Below are 20,944 nucleotides of genomic sequence, written 5' to 3'. Positions count from 1 at the left end.
TATTAAGGGGTAAGGGGACATACAAATCACCCAAACTCAAGTTTTACTGATGAAAATGAATTCATTTTGGTATCAATATGTAGCTATTTGATAGTTCTAACCTTCTAGTATTATTTTAAAAGCAATTAAGCCATTAGTTGTCCGGTAGATAGACATAAAATGTATGAAAATGTTAATATTCAATGTCTAACAGCGTAAAATATGACAATATTAAGGGGTAAGGGACATACAAATCACCCAAACTCAAGTTTTACTGATGAAAATGAATTCATTTTGGTATCAATATGTAACTATTTGATAGTTCTAACCTTCTAGTATTAAAAGCAATTAAGCCATTAGTTGTCAGGTAGATAGACATAAAATGTATGAAAATGTTAATATTCAATGTCTAACAGCATAAAATATGACAATATTAAGGGTAAGGGGACATACAAATCACCAAAACACAAGTTTCACTGACGAAAATGAATTCCATTTTGGCATCAATATGTAGCTATTTGATTGTTCTCATTTTCTGGCATTATTTTAAAAGCAATTAAGTTTCCCACGAGGGGTTGAAGGTCATAATGGGGCCAATACTAAAAATTATCCTATCATGTTGTAATGTTGTAATCTCAAATTGTTCCTCTCATCGCTAAGAATTTTAAAAAGACAATTGTCATAGTTCTACTGAAGCTTAGTTCAGGGGTTATAACGTCGAATATATCAATATCATAAATAAAGGTCAAATTTTAAAATGGTCCAATTGCACCAATTAACGTAAGAAACCTCAATCGATACTACATTCAAATTTTGGTGCAACGATTTGTATTCCTGTGTTCCCTTCACAGTTAATGCAGCCAAAGTTGAGTTATGGTAATATTTCCCCTACCCTTAATATTATCATATTTGACACTGTTACGCATGGAAGTTTTTTCTCACATTTCCTTTGTATCTACATAACAACTAATGATACCAGAACGTTCGATGAATTCATTATCAAGAGTAAAAGTTGAGTTATGGGAGTTTATATTTCCCCTACCTTGATATTGTCATATTTAGGGACCGCTCACAAACACTTGTAAGGGGGGCCTGATGCAAAAGGGGGGGGTTTTGACCCTCCTAAGGGGGGGGGTCCTGAAAAAATGATCAAAAATTTTCCTGGAAAAATTGAGTTTATATGATTTTCTATGGGGTTGACCCATAATTTTCATGTCAAAAGGGGCCCTACAATTTTGAGGTCTGTAAAGGGGGGTGGGGGGCTCGAAAGAATATTTTATGATGACATTTTTTGCATCAGGCCCCTCCCCTTACAAGTGTTTGTGAACGGTCTATTACGCTGCTAGATATAGAAAATGACTTCTTCTGACAGTTTCTGTGTAACCTGACAACTAATGATCGCTTTGTTTATAGAAAGTTAGAACAGCCAATCAGATACATTTTGATACCAAGATGAATTCATTTTCATGAGTAAAAGTTGAGTTATGGCAGTTATATATTTCCCCTGCCCCTTAATATTGTCATTTTACGCTGTTAGACATAGAAAAATTACCTTTTCCTCACAGTTTCTGTATATACTGCCTGACAAATAATGGTCGCTTTGCTTTAAAATGATACTAGAAAGCTAGACCAATCACTTGGATATATTTTGATACCAAGATGAATTCATTTTCATGAGTAAAAGTTGAGTTATTGCAGTTCACATTTCCCCTACCCCATAATATTGTCATATTTACGCTGTTAGACATAGAATATTTACCCTTTCCTCACAGTTACTGTGTATCTACCTGACAACTAATGATCGCTTTGCTTTGAAATAATACTAGAAAGTTAGAACAATCACTTAAATACATTTTGATACCAAGATGAATTCATTTTCATGAGTAAAAGTTGAGTTGTGGCAGTTTATATTTCCCCTACCCCTTAATATTGTCATATTTATTTATGCTGTTAGACATAGAATAGTTACCTTTTCCTCACAAATACTGTGTATCTACCTGACAAATAATGGTCGCTTTGCTTTTAAAATAATACTAGAAAGTTAGAACTATCAAATAGATACATTTTGATACCAAGATGAATTCATTTTCATGAGTAAAAGTTGAGTTATGGCAGTTATAAATTTCCCTACCCCTTAATATTGTCATTTTACGCTGTTAGACATAGAAAATTTACCTTTTCCTCACAGTTTCTGTATATCTGCCTGACAAATAATGGTCGCTTTGCTTTAAGATAATACTAGAAAGCTAGACCAATAACTTGGATATATTTTGATACCAAGATGAATTCATTTTCATGAGTAAAAGTTGAGTTATGACAGTTTACATTTCCCTACCCCGTAATATTGTCATCTTCACGCTGTTAGACATAGAAAAGTTACCTTTTCCTCACAGTTTCTGTATATCTGTCTGACAACTAATGGTTGCTTTGCTTTAAAATGATACTAGAAAGTTAGAACAATCACTTAGATACATTTTGATACCAAGATGAATTCATTTTCTTGAGTAAAAGTTGAGTTATGGCCGTTTATATTTCCCCTACCCCTTAATATTGTCATATTTACGCTTGTTAGACATAGAAAACGTACCTTTTCTCACAGTTTCTGTGTATCTACCTGACAACTAATGGTCGCTTTGCTTTAAAATAATACAAAAAAGTTAGAACAATCAATTAGATATACATATTAAATTGAATTGAATAGAATTAATACCAAGATGAAGTCAATATCATGAGTAAAATATTGAGTTCTGATGATTTATTTTGCCCTACCCTTAATATTTTTCTATGTTATGCTGATATACGAGGGAAATCAACATCAGTTTTGTTGGGTTTTGGGGTTTTTTAAACATTTTTTCTTCTTTTTACTCACGTCCTACACATAAATATTCACATCAATGGAAACTTAACGGATTTTGTAAATGGAAGTTGGTGCAGTGAAGTGACATATTAAGACATGTACACACACATTCATCCCCTCACCCCCACACATACCCTATGTACACCCAGCACCCCCCCCACACACACACACACCTCGTCCCCACAGACACCCCAACGAACTCATACATATTATAATGATTGGAACTGTTACAATAATGTTTCCCTTGATATGCTTAACATTAAAAACAAAATTAAACATTAAAATTTAAATTAAAAATTAAAAATGGAAACTGAATCAATTTTGAAAATATAAAGTGGTATAGTTGTGAGATTTGAGGCCAATGTCAAACTTTACACATATGGTTTAAAAAATCAGATTACCACTCATTTATGGACTATATACTTCCAAATATGCTCAAATGAAACCTGTTTTTGTTTAAAAATAATACTAGAAAGTTAGGAAAATCATTTAGCTACATATTGATACCAAAATGAATTCAAAATCACGAGTAAAAGTTGAGTTATGGGAATTTATATCTCCCTACCCCTTAATTTTGTCCTATTTTTGGTGATTTTATGCGATTATACGTCCATACATAAAATGACCTGTAAAAAAAAGTGATACCACAATTTGAGTCCACTACCTACCTAGCAGTGATCTAGAGGGTCCATACTAACTGCCTATGGTGTCAAACCTTGTATGTAGTGGAGGGTGAACCAAGTCCTTATTTAGGCCCCCTGTGGGATCTTGCTCCTGGACTAACTTATGAGACAGTTTTGGACCATAATGTACATAAGGATCAGTGATTACACTGACAAAATTTCATCGGTATAGCTCTTTCACTTCTGGGTGATGTCAAAAACTTTTGGATACCCCCTCGTATATACCTAAATATCCATAGCTAGATTGAGTACGTACCGCACACACGCAGTATAAATCAAAGTTCTACAGGAAAAATTCATTGTACGATCTATATTATGAAGTACAATGGTTGCCATAGCTCCCATAAAACAAGTGAAAAGGGGCAGCAAGGAGTGCCCTGATGCCTGTGCACGAATATAGGGGAAAATCACATTCAGAAGAAATATCCGTGCAAATTCTACAAGAATAACACAATACAACAGGCTAGTAGTACCTACCTTTGACCTTGACAGTGGCTCTACTACTTGTGTGCTGTTTGATATCAGTGACCCCGGATCAGTGATCACTGAAATCAGTGCCTTTGTATCTGGCCAACATGTGAGCTATTTATACATGTAGCTGTAACCAGCATATTTATTGTTTAAGGATAGATCAAAGGTATACAGGCTGAGTCAAAAGAAGTAAACTCATGTTTGAGGGCTGTAACTCGAGATCTGCAATGAATCTGCTAAAAATAAAAATACCACTGGAAAGAGCAAATTCCATACGTCTAAATAAAAAAAAGAATTGTTGAAATTGCTCACAGCAAACTAAAGTTATACTCATTTGAATACAGTCACCCATTTTTGTAGCTGCACACGGCTGATTGATTTTCATTCATTTCAATCTCGACGAATCAGCAAAGTGCTAACAGGATTTATTGTTGAAAAGACAACCTTTGTTTTTAATTAATATTCAACAAAGTCCATGACGGTACTATAGTTTGTAGGGATACCAATTCAATTCTTTACGAAAGATCCGGCAGAAGCTTGATTGGGGAATGTTGGGTAAAGGATTGAGCTGATCTTTGGTCTTGCTGTAACGCATGTCTAACTCTAGCAATGTTCACTTGTGATCTAGCAGTTCGTGGTCTGCCTAAAGCTTCCGGCTGTCTGTTCCTTAGTGTCCCATGCACATTGAGCTTGTTCACATTCTTATATACTGCTCACTTACATGAAACCCGGTTTGCTGGAGGAAATTGGAGACGAAAAAGACGATGAACTTCAGTGGAACTCTTCGTGTCACGATACTTCGTCGACAGAAACGTGCGCTCCCGTGCGGTAAATTGTGGTGCCATGTTGTCATTTGGCCCGGTTTATTATAATGTAGTGCAATGAGGTAAAATTCATATTGAAAAAAGCCCTTTAACATGTAGGAATTATTGATCGAAACCACACCTGCCACAGAACTTTATTTGCATTTGAATATCGCGCTTACCAATCAATATAATAGGTATGCCCGTGCATTTGGGAAGTGAAACCGTGCAGCTACAAAATGGGTGGTTGTATTCAAATGCGTATAACTCGAGTTTGCTGTGTGCAATTGCAACAATTCCTTTTTTTATTTAGACGTGTAGAATTTGCTCTTTCCAGTGGTATTCTCATTTTTAGCAGATTCCTTACAGATCTCGAAAGTTACAACCCTCAAACATGAGTTTACTTCTTTTGACTCAGCCTGTATACAGGTAGGACCTGTATATTTGTTGTATAAAATTGCATTTCAGCTCAATTTTCAAATACCTTAGTCACTTACAGCTGAAGTTAGGTTTAAAAGTACATGTGCTGTAAAACCAAAATTTCATAAGCTTTCATCAATAGCAATTATAAATGTTTTGGCAGTACAAAGTTCTATGTACAGATTTCACTGGGTCACTAGGCTTGATCAATAATGCATAAGGGCACTAAAAGTGTAATGGTAATGAGTTCCTGTAAAAGGTATACCTACTGGAGATAATTTGGTGTCCTTTGGGACCTAGTTTTCGATGCAGTTGGGTGTTGTGGTTATAAAAATGGCTGATAGTATCAAATTGAAAAAATCTATTCTGATTATGAGAAAAGCAGGCACCCTACTGCAAGGATACGACTATACGAGTGTCTGAAGCGGCTTGCGGGCTTGCTTACATGCTCAAAATGGTGTTGTTCACATTCAGAATTTTTAGTAAAAAGCTGAATCTATGAAGATATCAAAAACGTACTGAAGCTCAAATGAAAATTTGATTTATAATTAATACATTGATAGCAAAAATATTAAGTGTAAGGTAGAAATGGCCATCTGAAAAAGTCATTTTACATGCTTTCAATGGAAATTTATTTGGTGGTCTACACCCATAAGCACACCCATGACTTTCAATTGGGGCCACTCCATTGTTGGTCATAAGTAGACAAATTTTCCACAGTTGCAGAAAAATGTTTATCCATCCACAAAAATAAAATATATAGTCAATAAAAAATAATGAGAGTGGTTGGTATACTTATTAACAACAAAGATCAGGTCACTAACTTTTTAAAAAGTTTTAGAAAATATATGTATTTAATATTATTTAAACCAGCACCAAGATAAATTGATCTTAACCAGTTACTTATACAGAGAGGTATGTAAGCAGTGCCTAATCAAGGTGTAATTTGCATTGAATTTCTTGATTTTTTGTGAAAAATTTCATAGTCATTGGGAAAAATTAACTATTCACATGGAGTAGTTTTGCAGTAAGGCCTGAAAAAATTGTTTGATTGGCGTAACATTTTTTTTACTTTTAAAGCTGTAAGTTGTGTTTCATAAAGGCCTTGGAAACCTTTTTTTTCCTTTCTTTTTAAAATTTTTATTTATTTATCTATTTAAAAAAAAATTATTTGTTTTTTCAAAAAACAGCAACAATCAAACAAAGTCGGGCCTACTTATAGGGGTCCTTTACATCAATCAAATAATTTTTTAGGCCTAAATAAACCTCTTGTTTTCAAGAAAGCTTTAATATCAAGGTAACTCTGCAACGGGGACTTATTTGTAATTTTATTAAGTTTAACAATTTAATTTCTATTCTTTTTTCATTTTCAGGATTTTGGCCTTGATTACTACATCATAGCTGAATCATTTGAGACCACTGTGCCGTGGGATAGGTAAGATAAAGGATACACTGCAGGTGTATATTGTTAAATCGTTTTTTTTGGGGGGTGGGGAGCAAATTTTAAGGTGGGGGAATAGTTGAAAATTGTCAAAAATGGGCCTTAAATACAAAAAGGGACTAAAAATCTGAAATATCAAGATAGCCAGCATCCCAGGGGAGGGAGTTCAATTGGACTAACAGAATCAGCCTGAACAGAATAGGAAATACCAATTTTAGTAGGATGGGTCAAAATAATTGTAGGTTTTAGATGGGTAGTTCTGAAATCGGTCAAGAAGTAAAGATACAATGATCCAAAATGCCAAGAGAACTAGCACCAGGCTTTACATTGATTAGAACATTAAAGTGCAACTTTTGATTCTGTTCCTTCATGGGTTTTGGATAACTGTTTCTTTAATTATCAACCGATTTCAACAAAGAAGGTCTTAAATTCTTTAAATTTTGATATACATGTATTTGGCTTTGTTTAGGATATATAGGGATGAACATAATTTGTACCTTCTTAATTCTTTTGCAGTCTGTATATTCTTTTTATGGTCACGGGCTCTTTATAGCAGTTTTCTCATATTATGTGACACAATCTGATCCACTCAGACCAAAATTGGAAGAAAAAAAACTAAGCTCACTGATGTTGTAATCCCTAAGTCCCTGCCATACTTGGCTAAAAAGCTGAACTTCTCATATGTGACATGATGTGCTCCATGGGGAGGGGGCAAAGGAGGCATTTTTGAAAATTGAGTTACTATAATTAATACCTTGTACAAACAATAGGCTATCTGATACTGAAACACCAAGGTCTAACGTACTTGGTTCTAAAGATTTGTATTTTCTTATGTATTTTATTGTTTTTTACTCCATATTTTTGCCTTTATCCATGCTTTATCTCAATATCAAATTTGCCACCTTTGGTGCTCATGGACAAGATCATATCACATATGTTCATTTTCTTGTGTTTTTGTTGTTGTTGTTGTTGTTGTTGTTGTTGTTGTTGTTGTTGTTGTTGTTGTGGTTTTTTGCTCTTATTTTTGCCTATATTTCAAATTCATTATTGCCAACTTTGGTCTGATTGTGCCAGATTATGTCACTCATAATGCCTTTTTGTTCATTTTCAGGGTTGTGGATCTGTGTCGCAATGTGAAAGAAAGACTTAGTAGTGAATGTGAAGCTAGGGGAGTACAGTATGCACCACTCAGTACATGCAGGTAAGAAGCCAGCCTTGGGTATGAAGGAAGGAAGGAAGGCCAAATTTTAAACAAGAAAGTAATGAATTCTCTCTAATCGATGCCCCGGGCCATTGCATTTTCCATAAGGGGTGCAGTATTTCTAAATGTCAGTGAATTTATTTTTGATATCATCATTGAACAACATTTCTTACTGTTCTCACTTTTTTATGCATTAATTAAAGGTCTTTTTTACAATGATAATTCCTATTAAAAACATTGCTAGTACAATCTTGCGGTGCTCCATAAACAATAAGGAATTTCTACAAATACTGTAAACATGGTCGATAACAATGCAATGAACACACATATGAATATTGTGAATGGGTGATCGCATGTTCTAAAATACAGGTACTGTATTGTATTTTACAGCATGTGTGACATGATCAAGGGGAATGAGTCGGATGTTGCTAATATTTTTTTTTGAGATATTGCCAAAACAGTGTTCAAATTCTTTTGTTTTATATTGTTTTCAGCCATTGATAAATTGCTTGGTAACTCAGTAACCAGATGTCCGATTTTGATGGAGTTTGCATCAAAATGTAGCATTTGTAAACTGCCAGAAATGATGCAAAAAACTTTTAATTGAAAATTGCCGACAAGTGACTCATTCCCCTTGATCATGTCACATACATGTATGGTATGTCTCAAAGATCACGTTCACATAGTCTGTTTGTGCGCATTATAGTCACTTAAATTAAGTGACTATAATGCGCACAAATGACTTAAATTGTCAAAAAAACAGTTTTATTTTTGTAAATTTTTTCAATCTTTTCACCACGTAAAGCATGAGAGAAGGCGTAAATGTTCTAAATTTTCTTAACTATGTCAAATCTTTTTACCTGTGGCTTTTAAAGCAATATGGTCAGCCTGCTATGCTAATTGCCAAGTCATTTTTTGAGAACAAAGAACAAAATGTGGTTCAAGCATGCATCAGTTATGTAATCACCTTAGTTATTTCGGATTATTCCCTTTTATTGGTATCATTATCATTTGTTCTTGTGCAAAGATTGGTGAATAAATATGTTTAAATGCATGCTTGATCCATATTTTGTACTTTGTTCTCAAAATTACAAAAACTGATGTAGGCAATTAGCATAGCAGGCTGACGATATACATATAGCATGTGGGTACAAATGCATTTGGTAAAGAGTTCACCTGAATCTGCAAGTGGTGTCTGCAATGATGCAATTATTATTTAATATGAAAATTAAAAAATTAAAAGATTAAAACTGCATTGAGGGGGCTTAGGAGGAGGAGATGAACCCAGGGGAAGGGCCACTTTAATATCAGAGGTGTACAAACTAGAGCGATAACCGCACCATAGCTGAACCATGTGGCTTCGGCAGTATATTGTGGTAGCCTATACCACTGTCACCCGAGTCTGTAATGGACATAATCTCGAAATGCTACGAAAGTATGACCGCCCGAGTGGTGTTAATTAAAGAGGAAAAGTAAAGAATATAAAATAAACTAGAGCAACTGTGCCCTTTGCAAGGGCACGAGGTAAGTTAAGCGGATGACTGTGACGATCTGATCAAGCAGCAATACTGTGCTGGAGAGTATTAATTTTAATAAAACTGTTTCATTAATTGCCGTTTTAATATACCTTGATCGGGGAAAGCTGGCATTTTGAAAACTTGACTTTTGACCTCTGCATGACCCCCTTAATGACCTTAAATGAATTATAAAATATTTAAAACATGTTAAGAATGTCATAAGGATCATTGCATTTAAATTTCAGCTCAATTGAAGCATTTTGAAAACTTGACCTTTGACCCTTTATTGCCCCTTAATGACCTTAAATGAATTTTAAAATATTTTCAACATGTTTAGAATGTCATAAGGATCATTGCGTTTAAATTTCAGCTCAATCGGAGCATTTTGAAAAACTTGACCTTTGACCCCTTTATTACCCCTTAATATAGGCTGATACCATTTCATGGTTCAGCAAAAATATAGGGATTGTCAGTTCACACAAGTTTTTTGCTGACCGTGTTGCTTTTAAGCAAAAAACCTTTTGTGGATGTGCACTGTTATTGTCAGTGAGTAGCTGCATGTAGGAATTTTGTTGGGAGGGGGGCAGGTACACAATGACTAGCAGGTATCCAGATTTTGTGTACTCAATATTTAACTGTTTCTTACCAAAATAATCTCTTTAGTATGGATCTTGTTTACAAACCTTTTACACATACTTCATAGAAAAGAAAACAGAGTCATAAATATTTTCATTTATTATTTTATTTATTTTGTGAAAGACAAGAATAACACCAACAAATGCTTATAAAAAGAACATAAATTATCCCCTTTTGTCCATAATTAGTAATGCACAAGTTCAAAGATGACAATTATCGTTCAATCTCAATGAATGACAAAGCAAAGTGTTGGATTTCCCATAGCATTACACACTGGGAATTTTAAGCTGGTATTCTTGAGTTTAATCTTTTTTAATACTGCACCAAAAGAGATCCTGTAGCTCATATTGGGAACACTCAATTGCACTGTGATCTTACACTTGCAGAATCACAAATTGCATAGAACAGCTGCAGTCTCATCTCAAGTTTAGAGTAACACCATGTTGGATTTCGCAGTGGCAGTTCGAGTCACATGTGCATGCCAATCTAATCTTGTGGAGCGTAAACACATGCTAGAAGGGCAGCGTAAACGTACATCAAATTCAAATCTGCCACTACAAAATCCAGCAGGGCGTTACTCTCAACTTGGGACAAGGCACACATTAGTGCTATCTTCATGTTCACTCAACTCTCAGATGTATAAAAGTAGAAAGAAAGAAAAGAGCTTTTTAAAAGCACAAACCCTAAGCACTTGCACCATATATATTTTACATATATATTTTATTGTTTTTTACTCCATATTTTTACCTTTATCTCAGTTTCAAATTTGCCGCCTTTGGCCCCCATGGACCAGATCGTGTCACATTTATAGTTGATAATGTACAACTGTAGTCTATGCTTGTGTACAACTGTAGTCTATGCTTGTGTTATTAAAGTCTTTGAATTATATACCATCAACCAGATTTGTATTCAGTGCGTTGTCTTTGATGTAGCAAATTAAAAATCCAAGTTTACTGTATATTTACTACTGCATAAAAACTCTGCATGTCAAAAAATACAGAAATTTTATAGAAATTTTTTCTATGTATGCTTATTGCTAGAACAGATGACCACAAAAATCATATGCCCAGTCTTATGTAAGGAAACATGCTGAAGAAAACTTGTTGGCCATTTTACCCTATAACTGATTGCCCATTCAATTCAAATTTTATGCACAGTTGGGTCAAAGTGAGATTATGCTACATTTGTTACTTAAAAACATTGGTCCTGTATTTTGTTGACATCAGGAGCAGTCAGTCACCAAAACTGTTTCAGTAGAAGTGTTGAAGGACCTAGAGCCGAGAAGATTTTTTTTCAAAGATGACCTTTGTTGGTTCTGGTTCTATGAGCGTTAATCTCGGCATGATTCTGCGTGGGTCATCTTCTGATAGTTCTTGTTTCTGCTGCATCAGTTCCGGCTGATTGATTCTCTTCTTGACTGCCGTCTCCATCAATTCACCAATGAAATGATAAATCTTCCTCTCTTTTACCTCCACCGCATCCCATCGCTTGATACACTTCCTGTAACCTAATTAATAAATTGAATATGAAAAAGGAAATAATTGTTAAATAGATTAAGGACATCATAAAACTACTCTCTACCCTAGTATATCCATTGGAAAAAACTCTGGCAATTGTGAGCAGTCAAGTTGGCTCAATCGTTATTAGGCATTCGGCTAGGGTGTGAGAGGTCGCGGGTTTGAACCCTGGCGGTGCCTAGTATGCCCTCATGGAAAAATCGAGTTAGTTTGAAATTCCCCTGGACAAGGAATTTACTGCTAATTGTCTCGTTGTAACCCATACGAAACTTTTTCGCACCCAAATATTTTTTGATTTGCCCTCTTGGGCCCCATAGCTATGCCACTGCACTGCACTTACACATACATGGGAAGGATACAGAATGGTGCACCCACTACCTACCCTGCCATTCCGGAAACAATTTGCGCACAAAATATTTGCATACCAGTCTCTTTCAAATGACTATTTATGTTGAAATGCCCGCTTCGCGTCCAAATATTTTTTGAATTCATCACTTGAAGGGAGCACAGAATCGATGCTGAATTTGTCAATTCAGTGCCCCCAATGGTGCCCCGTCTTTTTCCTCCCATAGCTATGCCACTGCACTTACACATACATTTTGGAAGCCAAACAAGATTTAAAAGCCATATGTGTGAGAATCGCACAGAACCAAGATTCAACTTCTCACTGAAGAATTTGTTACATTCCTTACCGTGGCTCGCCTTCCTTCGTCTTGGCTACAGGCTGATCCTTAGCTTGATAATCAAGTGCTGCTAATATGCATCTGGCTCGGTACTCGGGTGGCCAAAAAGAAATACGCTTTGGAGCATAAGCAAGAACCTTGTTGTTAAAGGACTCGATGACCGATGTGTTTCTGCAAAGAAATACAAATAACAAACAATAAATTAGTAACTTTACCCTGTAGTTGTTTCATATCCCTGAATAAATAAACCGTAAAAGCCACTTCAATTTGAATTGATTAAAATGTTGGGTTTAAAACCATTGCCTATTTGTAGTGTCCAATGATGAAAATATCTAATTTGGGTCAGGCTTTATCAAAATGATTGGTATCTTCTTCTTACAAAATATGATATTGGATCATGTGGTACTGGGGTACATGGGGTACAAGCATATCCCACATGCCCCATACATGAATGCAATATGTATAAAAAATGTCTTCCCCCACCTTTATGACTTGCCAAAAATCCCCTTTTCAATGGGCTTACCTCTAACACTCACGCCACGCTCACTTTTATTTTATGCGTAAGTGCAATAATATTATAGTGACTATAAAAGTGAAGAAATACATAAGGGGTGAAATAAATAAAAGCAAGACCTTATCTTTTCAAGCATGATACAAGGAACATGGAAAAAAAAGAGAGCATGGTCTGCTTAAAAAAAAAAAAATTAATTAAAACTAAAATAAAGAAAAACATTAAGGGGGTACTACACCCCTGCCAAATTTTGTGCCTATCTTTGCATTTTTCTCAAAAATTATAGCGCATTGGGGACAAGTAAGGTATGTATATTATAGGGGCAAGGACTACAACTACTGCACTGGAAATTTTTATTTCAGCACAGACAACAGTTGTGGAGTTATAGTAAAAAATGAGGGAAAACCAACATTTGATCAATAAATCAATAACTACTTGCTTTGAGTTACTTGTCACCAATGTGATATAATTTTGAGAAAATGCAAAATAGGCCTAAAATTGGCCAGGTGTAATACCCCTTAAGACACAAAAATAAAAAGCAAGACCTTATATTGTCAAGCTTTTATGTGTATTTCAATGGGAGCTTTAATATTTAGTGGTGTGCACCCTGGGCTGTGGATTAAAAAAAATGAGTTTGATTTAAAAGATTTTATGAACAATTTCAGGTTTTATCAGGACTTTTTCAATTGATATAGAAACGCGAAATAAAAGTGAACGTGAAGTGAGCGTGACGTGAGTGACGTGACGTTACTGACGTAAAGCGATCAAGAGTTAGAGGTAAGCCTTTTAATGTGATAAAAATTGCACCCCCCACTTTTTTTTGCCCATCAACTCATCAAGTTGCTCCACTATTTTTACTCCCACCCAGCCGGGAGATAATTGTACAGATCAAATTTATTATCATCTGTTAGCTACTGTGTAATTTCCAATCATCATGATACATATGAAATCAATTTATGAAATACTCACATATCAAGAAGAAACTACAAAGCGATCCCATTTGTTGTTTATATGTTTAGATCTCTTTTGACTTTTCATTGCCTCAAAGGCGTAATTTGCTGTTGCATGAAGCTGTCTCGTACTTTTGTTTGGTCTTGCTCTCTTCTTACTGCTGTCACTGAGCCGAGGACGACCAGTGCGCTTCTCCATAATTAAGCAAATCAAGGATATATAATGTCACGTCAAGAAATCATTTCCTTTCATTGCAAATAATGATTACAAAACTCACAGAGAAACTCGATCCACGATGTCGAACAGCTGATCGTATAAACAAAATAATATGTCAATGTACATGTGCCAGGTCAAACTCAGGGGTCAAACTATACAGGCACGATGGCGCTCTTCAAATTATTGGGAATAAATTGAAAGCTTCTTTCGAGCTCGAGTCGGACTTTTGTACTGTCAGTATCAAAAGTCCAGATTCATGTAAATGCTTTATTTTGTCTAAAATATACGGCTTTCGACCGAACCACTAGCAGGCTATGTTAGCACATCTATGCCAATTACAAAGGTACCAAAATCTGAATTTTGATGATTTTTACGATCGTCCGGATGAGCAAATCACTGAATGGGCCTTTAATGGATGGGTGGTTGATCGATTGATTTAATATATGTGACACGATCTGGTCTATGGGGGCCAAAGGCAACAAATTTGAAATTGAGATAAAGGCAAAAATATGGAGTAAAAAAGGCAATAAAATACATAGGAAAACCAAGTATGCTAGACCTTCAGTGTTTTCAGTATAATGATAGCCTAATGTTCGTATAAGGTAATAGTTATAGTGACTCAATTTTCAAAAATGCCTCCTTTGGCCCCCATCAGGCCGTTGCAACTCGTATACCAGCGCAATGCAAAAAGGTGGCGACACCGTCGGCTTCCCCCGTGTATTACCCGACAGCGCCATTGATAAGTCACGGCCGCTGCCATTAATATTGAATATTGCTACAATTCATTTGTTTATGTTTCTTATATTCTTTCTTTTATAACTGTGACCATTTATACATGTACTTAAAATATTAACTGTCATTACTGTATCCGTTTGTTTGGTAAATTTTCATGAAATATTGATAAATTGAAGAATTTGTCATTAAACCCTGGTGCCGCCATTTTAGAAAAGTGAAGAAAAATGCTGCTGCCACCACGATAGTACTAAAAGCTACCTAAAAAAATATGCGTAGTGCTGTGGAGACTTACGTTAACATGACGTCACGAATATGCTAATTAAAGAAAAATGCTGCTGCCATCTACGTCCACATGTTGCAAGCGTGACGATCGCTGACCTCACATCGACGATCGGAGTTGCAATTCCATCGCACTTCGTGCTCTATTCTTTATTCCATGCCCCCATGGACTCGATCGTGTCACATATTTGAAGTTTGTAATTAGCCTTTCAAACAGCCTTTGCATGGGAGCGCCCTCTCTCCTATTATGTTACACATTCGGTCGTCGCGCCTTTGGCTCTCGGCTTGCGGCTTGGTCACTCGCCCCACCTCGGCATGGATCACGAAGGTCTTTGACAATGACTAGTCAAAGACTATAACAGGTGGAAAGTTGGAATGAAAGGGTGGATACAGAATATAACCAGGGATCTACACGAAGGGATAAGCATCCTAGACTGCTGCCCTCATTCGGAATACGTATCCTAGGTCTAGACAATAGGCGGATTAGCGGCCATTTTGTCTTCGACATGATTTTATTCATGTGTCCTTATACTTTAGTACACAAATATATAAGTCAACAGGTTTACAATATTAAAATTATATTTTGAATATACAATATATTCTGTAGTAAATGAATCAAATGACGGTGATTGTTCAGGTATTATATGCTTGATAAAATTAAACTGTCTGACCAGCTAGTATTCTCCTCCGCCATCAGTGTGATTCCAGACACTCCACGTACCGTGTTGCGAAGGTGGAGGAGACTAAAGCTGTATTGACGAACATTGTTCCTATGCACTTTCACCCTCCTATAACATTGCCGCTGTGTGGATCATATCAGGTGACCATCATTGAGTAATATAGAAATCAAGGAATAATCTTAGTTTTCATTATCTTGTGTTTTACAGAGTGACTCAAACCTATGATGCTGGAGCCTGTATTTACTTCTACTTTGCCTTTGTGTACCGTGGACTAGCCAAACCAGTAGAAGTGTATGAACAAATTGAGGTATGGTGTGAAGAAAGAATGAACAGTTTACCAACCCAAAGTGTTACAATTAAACATGACAACAAATAAACACAAATCCCGACCGGCACACAACCCAACTTGAAAAGAATCTAACCCACAACCTTCCGATCTCTAGACGGAAGCCTTATCCATTATGGTGTGAAACAAAAATTGCCTTAAAAAGACATATTGATAAGACACATTATTTGGTGTATTGAATATGATACTTAATTCAATTATTAGGCCAAACTATCCTATTTTAAGAGTGGATATTAATGCAGATTATGAATGATGAACTGAAAGAATGTGTCTTCAATTGTACAACATCAATCAAGTTCTGGGTTATTGTACATTCCTTAGTATTTGATAGTATAGTACATAGCAAATATGTGACCCGCTCCCACAAAACCAGACATAAGTCATTATTTTGACAATTGAGTTTTTGATGTCATCATTTAGAATAGGTCTTCCGCTTTCATTTGATGCCAAAATTATGTTTCTGGGACATGTCATGTGGTTCTCATTCTACAGTCTTTCAACGGGAAGGGGGGAAGCGACACATGAAGAAAAGGTAAATGCAAGAAAAATGGCTTTAAAGTTGTAAAATGACATGTTTAAACACCTGGTTTGGCTCAAAAAATGCTAGATTTGGGTGCTTTAGATGGAAAAGAGTATTTTATTTCCAATGGTAGGATAAAGTAAACATGTTAAGGGATCTAGAATGAGCGTTTATGGCGTTTACTTCGAGGACTGTTATATATCAAAAATTTGAAAAATATCAAATTTTAATGATTTGCCATAAAATGTGTATTACATTGAGAATTTCAAAAAATCAAAATTATTTGATATCAGAAGGAATTTCTTCGTATTCAGAATGCAATTTGATATGTCTGATGTGCTCTAATGTCCCACAATAAATACTGTCCAAACGTTCATACCCCTTCCTTAACCCTAACCCGCCTGAATACTACAAAATACTACTTGATATATGCGCTGTTCGTGCATGCATCCCACATGGTGTGATGACGCAATCGCCCTAAGTGATATATAGGCACGGTTTCGCTGGCCAGCGAAGCCCAAAACCCGTGGCAAAGTGTCACCGACCGAGTGCTTGGCATGCGAGGGGTCTCGGGTTCGAATCCCACCCAGAGCAAACAACTTCTTTCCTTCTTTTCTCTCTTTATTGTTTCCTTCTTTCCCTTCCCGTCACCGAAAAGCCCTTAGGGGGTTAGGGTTAGGTTACCACTATCGAAACTCAGTATAGGCTTCCTTAACCCTAACCCGCCTGAATACTACAAAATACTACTTGATATATGCGCTGTTCGTGCATGCATCCCACGTGGTGTGATGACGCAATCGCCCTAAGTGATATATAGGCACGGTTTCAGCTGGCCAGCGAAGCCCAAGACCCGTGGCAAAGTGTCGCCGACCGAGTGCTTGGCATGCGAGGGGTCTCGGTTCGAATCCCACCCAGAGCAAACAACTTCTTTCCTTATTTTCTCTCTTTATTCTTTCCTTCTTCCCCTTCCTGTCGCCGAAAAGCCCTTAGGGGGTTAGGGTTAAGGAATCAAAAAATAATAAAAACTGAAAAACGAAATCTGCAAGATTTTTCACCCCTTTCCTAACTTTGACTCGCCATATCTCGAAATGGCCGAGTGCGACTTATGGCGGGTTTCGTCAGAGCGGGTCACATATTTGTGTGGACTAAACATGCTCAGTGGAGTGAGGAGGCCTTGTTAAAAGGGGTGTTACCCAATTGACGGCTTCATCCCCTGTTTGAGATTTTGGTATCAGAATGACTCTTATTTTTCTCATCACCCCAGTAAAATTTAACACCCGAGATGTATTTCGTTTGTGAACCAAAACATGGTGAATTGTGGAAATTTTAATTGAATGAACACAGCCTGACATAGTGTGACGATTTTTTGCGTACACTGCGCGATGTACGCCAGCGTGTGTGATTGTGCGTGAGTAACACGCAAGTGAATCCAACCATGCCAACACACTTGTGATTTGTTCAAGATCATTCGTTCGTGCTGTAATTTGAAATATACGATATACGTGGCTGGATCGAGTACAGCTGTTGAAAGCTGAACACAATAGTTGAAAGCTTTATCATTCTAAGGTTGCCAGTTCAGTACTGCACTTAATTATGTTATTGTTTTGGTCAATTGCTTCAGTTTTGTTTTTCTTGCACCGTATCCACTGAGAACTACTACCATTCTTACAGCTTTCTGATGGGTTAATTATGCAATTTGAGCAACCAATCAGAATACAACTTTTACATACTTCAGCTCAATCCTATTTAGCCCTATCACCATTCTTACCATGTTGCTGATTGGCCATATAATTATAATAGTCTTCTTGTAATGTGGTTAAGTAATTAGGAGCTGTCTACAAGCTGTCATATAAATCTAATTTATCTCACTATAGCTAAAATACCGTAATAGTTTCTCGATCATGAGAGCTCAATACTTTTACATAGGCACGCAATGACAATTTCGTCGGCGTACAACGCTTACCACACACGCTTTGGGTAGCGCTGCATTTCCTCGATCGATCGCGCTATCGTGTGATTCCACTAAAGTTGCAACATTACGCAGTGCATGCAGTACTCGGTACATTCATACTCTCATGATCGAGAAATTATTATTTTAGCTATAGTGAATGAATATTTACACCAAAGGAAAACATGTTACTTATTATCAAAATGATACTGTTGTATTTTTGTGCAGAATTGTGCTCGTGAGGAGATCTTGGCCAATGGAGGAAGTTTGTCTCATCATCATGGTAGTAAGTCATCAATGCCTTTGTTTCAAGTGGACATTTGTAATTGAAAATGAAATTTTTACAATTTAAAGGTCTTATTAGTAAATTATTGCTGGAACATAATATGGAGCATATGTAGTATTTTGTTTTAGGAAGAGCAAAATGCTTGTTTTTAATTTATGGGCATTTTTGTAAAAAGGATGTTTTACATCAGGGATTACATGCAAATCTATGGAGAGAGTGGCTATTGAGGACACTATCATTAGGCTTGTAAGAAAAAAATAGTGTTTTGTTTGTCATAAAATTAAGGATATGTCATGGCCACTGAAGAACCTTGCCAAAAACTATAATAAGACTGTGTCCTCTACATGTATGCCTCAATACTTAAAAAACTATGGGTGTTACTAACAAAAACTGAAACTGTTCCTACTGTGACTCCAGATTTGCTTTCTAGCTCAAGATGGAATAAATTATGATGACTTGTGGTATTTGATGAGCTGAAAACCAAACATTTAAAGAATATATAAGGGTGTTTTTCATTGATCTTAGCAATTACTCTACATATTAACTTAATTTGTACATATAGATGAGTTGACATATGTTTACATTTGATACGCCCTCTGTTGATCTGAGTTCAAAACTGCCAGGCAAAAACACTATAGTTTACATGGAAGAAGTTGATTTTTTTTCATTAACTTTGGTTTCAAAGCAAATACTACTAAAAATGTTATCAAACTTGTTTACAAATGCATCAAGCTATATACATAATATCACACAAAACTTCAAAGGTTTTTAAAAGTTGGGGTTTGAAGAGATTTATGTGGTCTGCCATAGACACTCCTGTGTTATTTTGCCTGGCATGAAACAACAGAGGGCGGTCTGAATGTAAACATCATAGGTCAATTCATCTATAGAAGTGGGTCAAGTATTCAGGATTGCTTGTTTAATAGAAACAGACAGAAATACAGTCTGCAAAACAATTAAGGTACTAGTTATTGTTACCCCTGTATATCCTAAACAAAGGCAGATATGTCATAATTAGAGCCAAAAACCAATAGCTGCATCTTGCAGCTCGGATTTAAGACCCAACTGTTAAAGTTGGTCAAGAAATAAAGCCACAATGATCCAAAACCTAACTTAAGGGAGATGCAAATTCAAAAGTTGCAGTTTTGCTCCATTACCTGATTAAATGCCCTATTGATTTGGACACAAAGAATTCTCGAACAAGAGAACTAGTGCTGTGTTTCCATTGATTTGCACATACAACAGTTATAAGAACATGAAAGTGCACCTTTTGATTTTGTTACTTCCTTGGATTTTAGATCACCATTTCTTTCATTCTCAACCAATTTCAACAAGTGGGGTGTTATATCAGAGCTAATGGGTACAGGTTTTGGCTGCTGGTTTTAATATTAACATATTCATCTTTGTTTAGGATATTATACTATAGAGGTGAACATAACTGGTACCTTAATTATTTGGCTTACTCTATTTGCTAATTAGTAATTACCAAGTGTTAGTACTCGCATCGATCTAATTAAAAAATGTTTCTTTTTCTTTTCATACAGTTGGCAAACTTCGTAAGCAATTTATGCATGCAACAGTAGGCGATGTTGGCATAGGAGCTCTGAAAGCCGTCAAACAGCAGCTAGATCCACAGAACATCTTTGGTAATCAATGCCTCATATAAAGATATACCAAGATTTACTTGTGTAAGTAAAGACAGGTTACAGAGATGGAGAAACCGGGATTATACTCACCTTTGTTCCATAACCATTAAGGTATAGGACATTTTTTGATTTTGCTATAGCCCCCGAATGAAATGTATTTAATTATGTTTGTACTCACTCAGGTAGCATTGTGTGTGAATTTTACATCCGAACTAAGTGCTATTCATTTTTATGGGCATTTTAGTGTCTAATCGTCACCCCCATAGACTTTACATGTAAAATAAAAAGGCTCATAAAATTTAATAGCACCTAGTTCGATGTAAAATTCACACAAAATGCTTTTTGAGTAATTATAAAGATAATTAAATACTTTTCATGCGGGGGCTATGTGGATTTTTTTAAATGTATTCCTTGTACAATGAAATTTCACAATAAAATGTCCATTGGAAATAAAGGTGTACTGAACAGATTTGATTTGACAGTAATTCATATGTACCAAATTTTAAATTGATCAATAATATGTCATAAGTTCGACATACATTTTGTAGATAAAGGTTACTGAGATATGTAACTACGTGATAAGTCACACATATGAAATATGGAGATGTGAGTTTGTCA

At 35.9% G+C, this 20,944-nt stretch overlaps 1 protein-coding gene and 1 long non-coding RNA gene across 4 annotated transcripts in view; one reads left to right on the top strand and one right to left on the bottom strand.

Annotated features, from left to right (window-relative positions):
* Window positions 1-20,629, top strand: part of LOC140143121 (alkyldihydroxyacetonephosphate synthase, peroxisomal-like) — a 114,783-nt gene extending 94,154 nt beyond the window's left edge. For all 3 annotated transcript variants that reach the window (XM_072165174.1, XM_072165173.1, XM_072165172.1), the window contains 5 exons: window positions 6,587-6,648; window positions 7,766-7,855; window positions 15,788-15,887; window positions 18,623-18,680; window positions 20,225-20,629. In XM_072165174.1, coding sequence (XP_072021275.1) covers window positions 6,587-6,648; window positions 7,766-7,855; window positions 15,788-15,887; window positions 18,623-18,680; window positions 20,225-20,346 — 432 coding nt within the window. In that variant the 3' untranslated portion in view covers window positions 20,347-20,629. The remainder of the gene's footprint in view (window positions 1-6,586; window positions 6,649-7,765; window positions 7,856-15,787; window positions 15,888-18,622; window positions 18,681-20,224) is intronic.
* Window positions 10,703-13,987, bottom strand: LOC140143116 (uncharacterized). Its single transcript, XR_011857623.1, has 3 exons — window positions 13,689-13,987; window positions 12,218-12,379; window positions 10,703-11,515 (listed from the first exon to the last, which is right to left on the bottom strand). It is a non-coding gene; the product is annotated as an uncharacterized lncRNA (long non-coding RNA).
* Window positions 20,630-20,944: the final 315 nt, after the last annotated feature.

The sequence above is a fragment of the Amphiura filiformis genome, chromosome 20 (genome assembly GCF_039555335.1).
Source record: "Amphiura filiformis chromosome 20, Afil_fr2py, whole genome shotgun sequence".
In the NCBI taxonomy this organism is placed as follows: Eukaryota; Metazoa; Echinodermata; class Ophiuroidea; order Amphilepidida; family Amphiuridae; genus Amphiura; species Amphiura filiformis.
The sequence above is the reverse complement of the archived record's forward strand: the minus strand, read 5'-3'. Positions and strand labels throughout refer to the sequence as shown.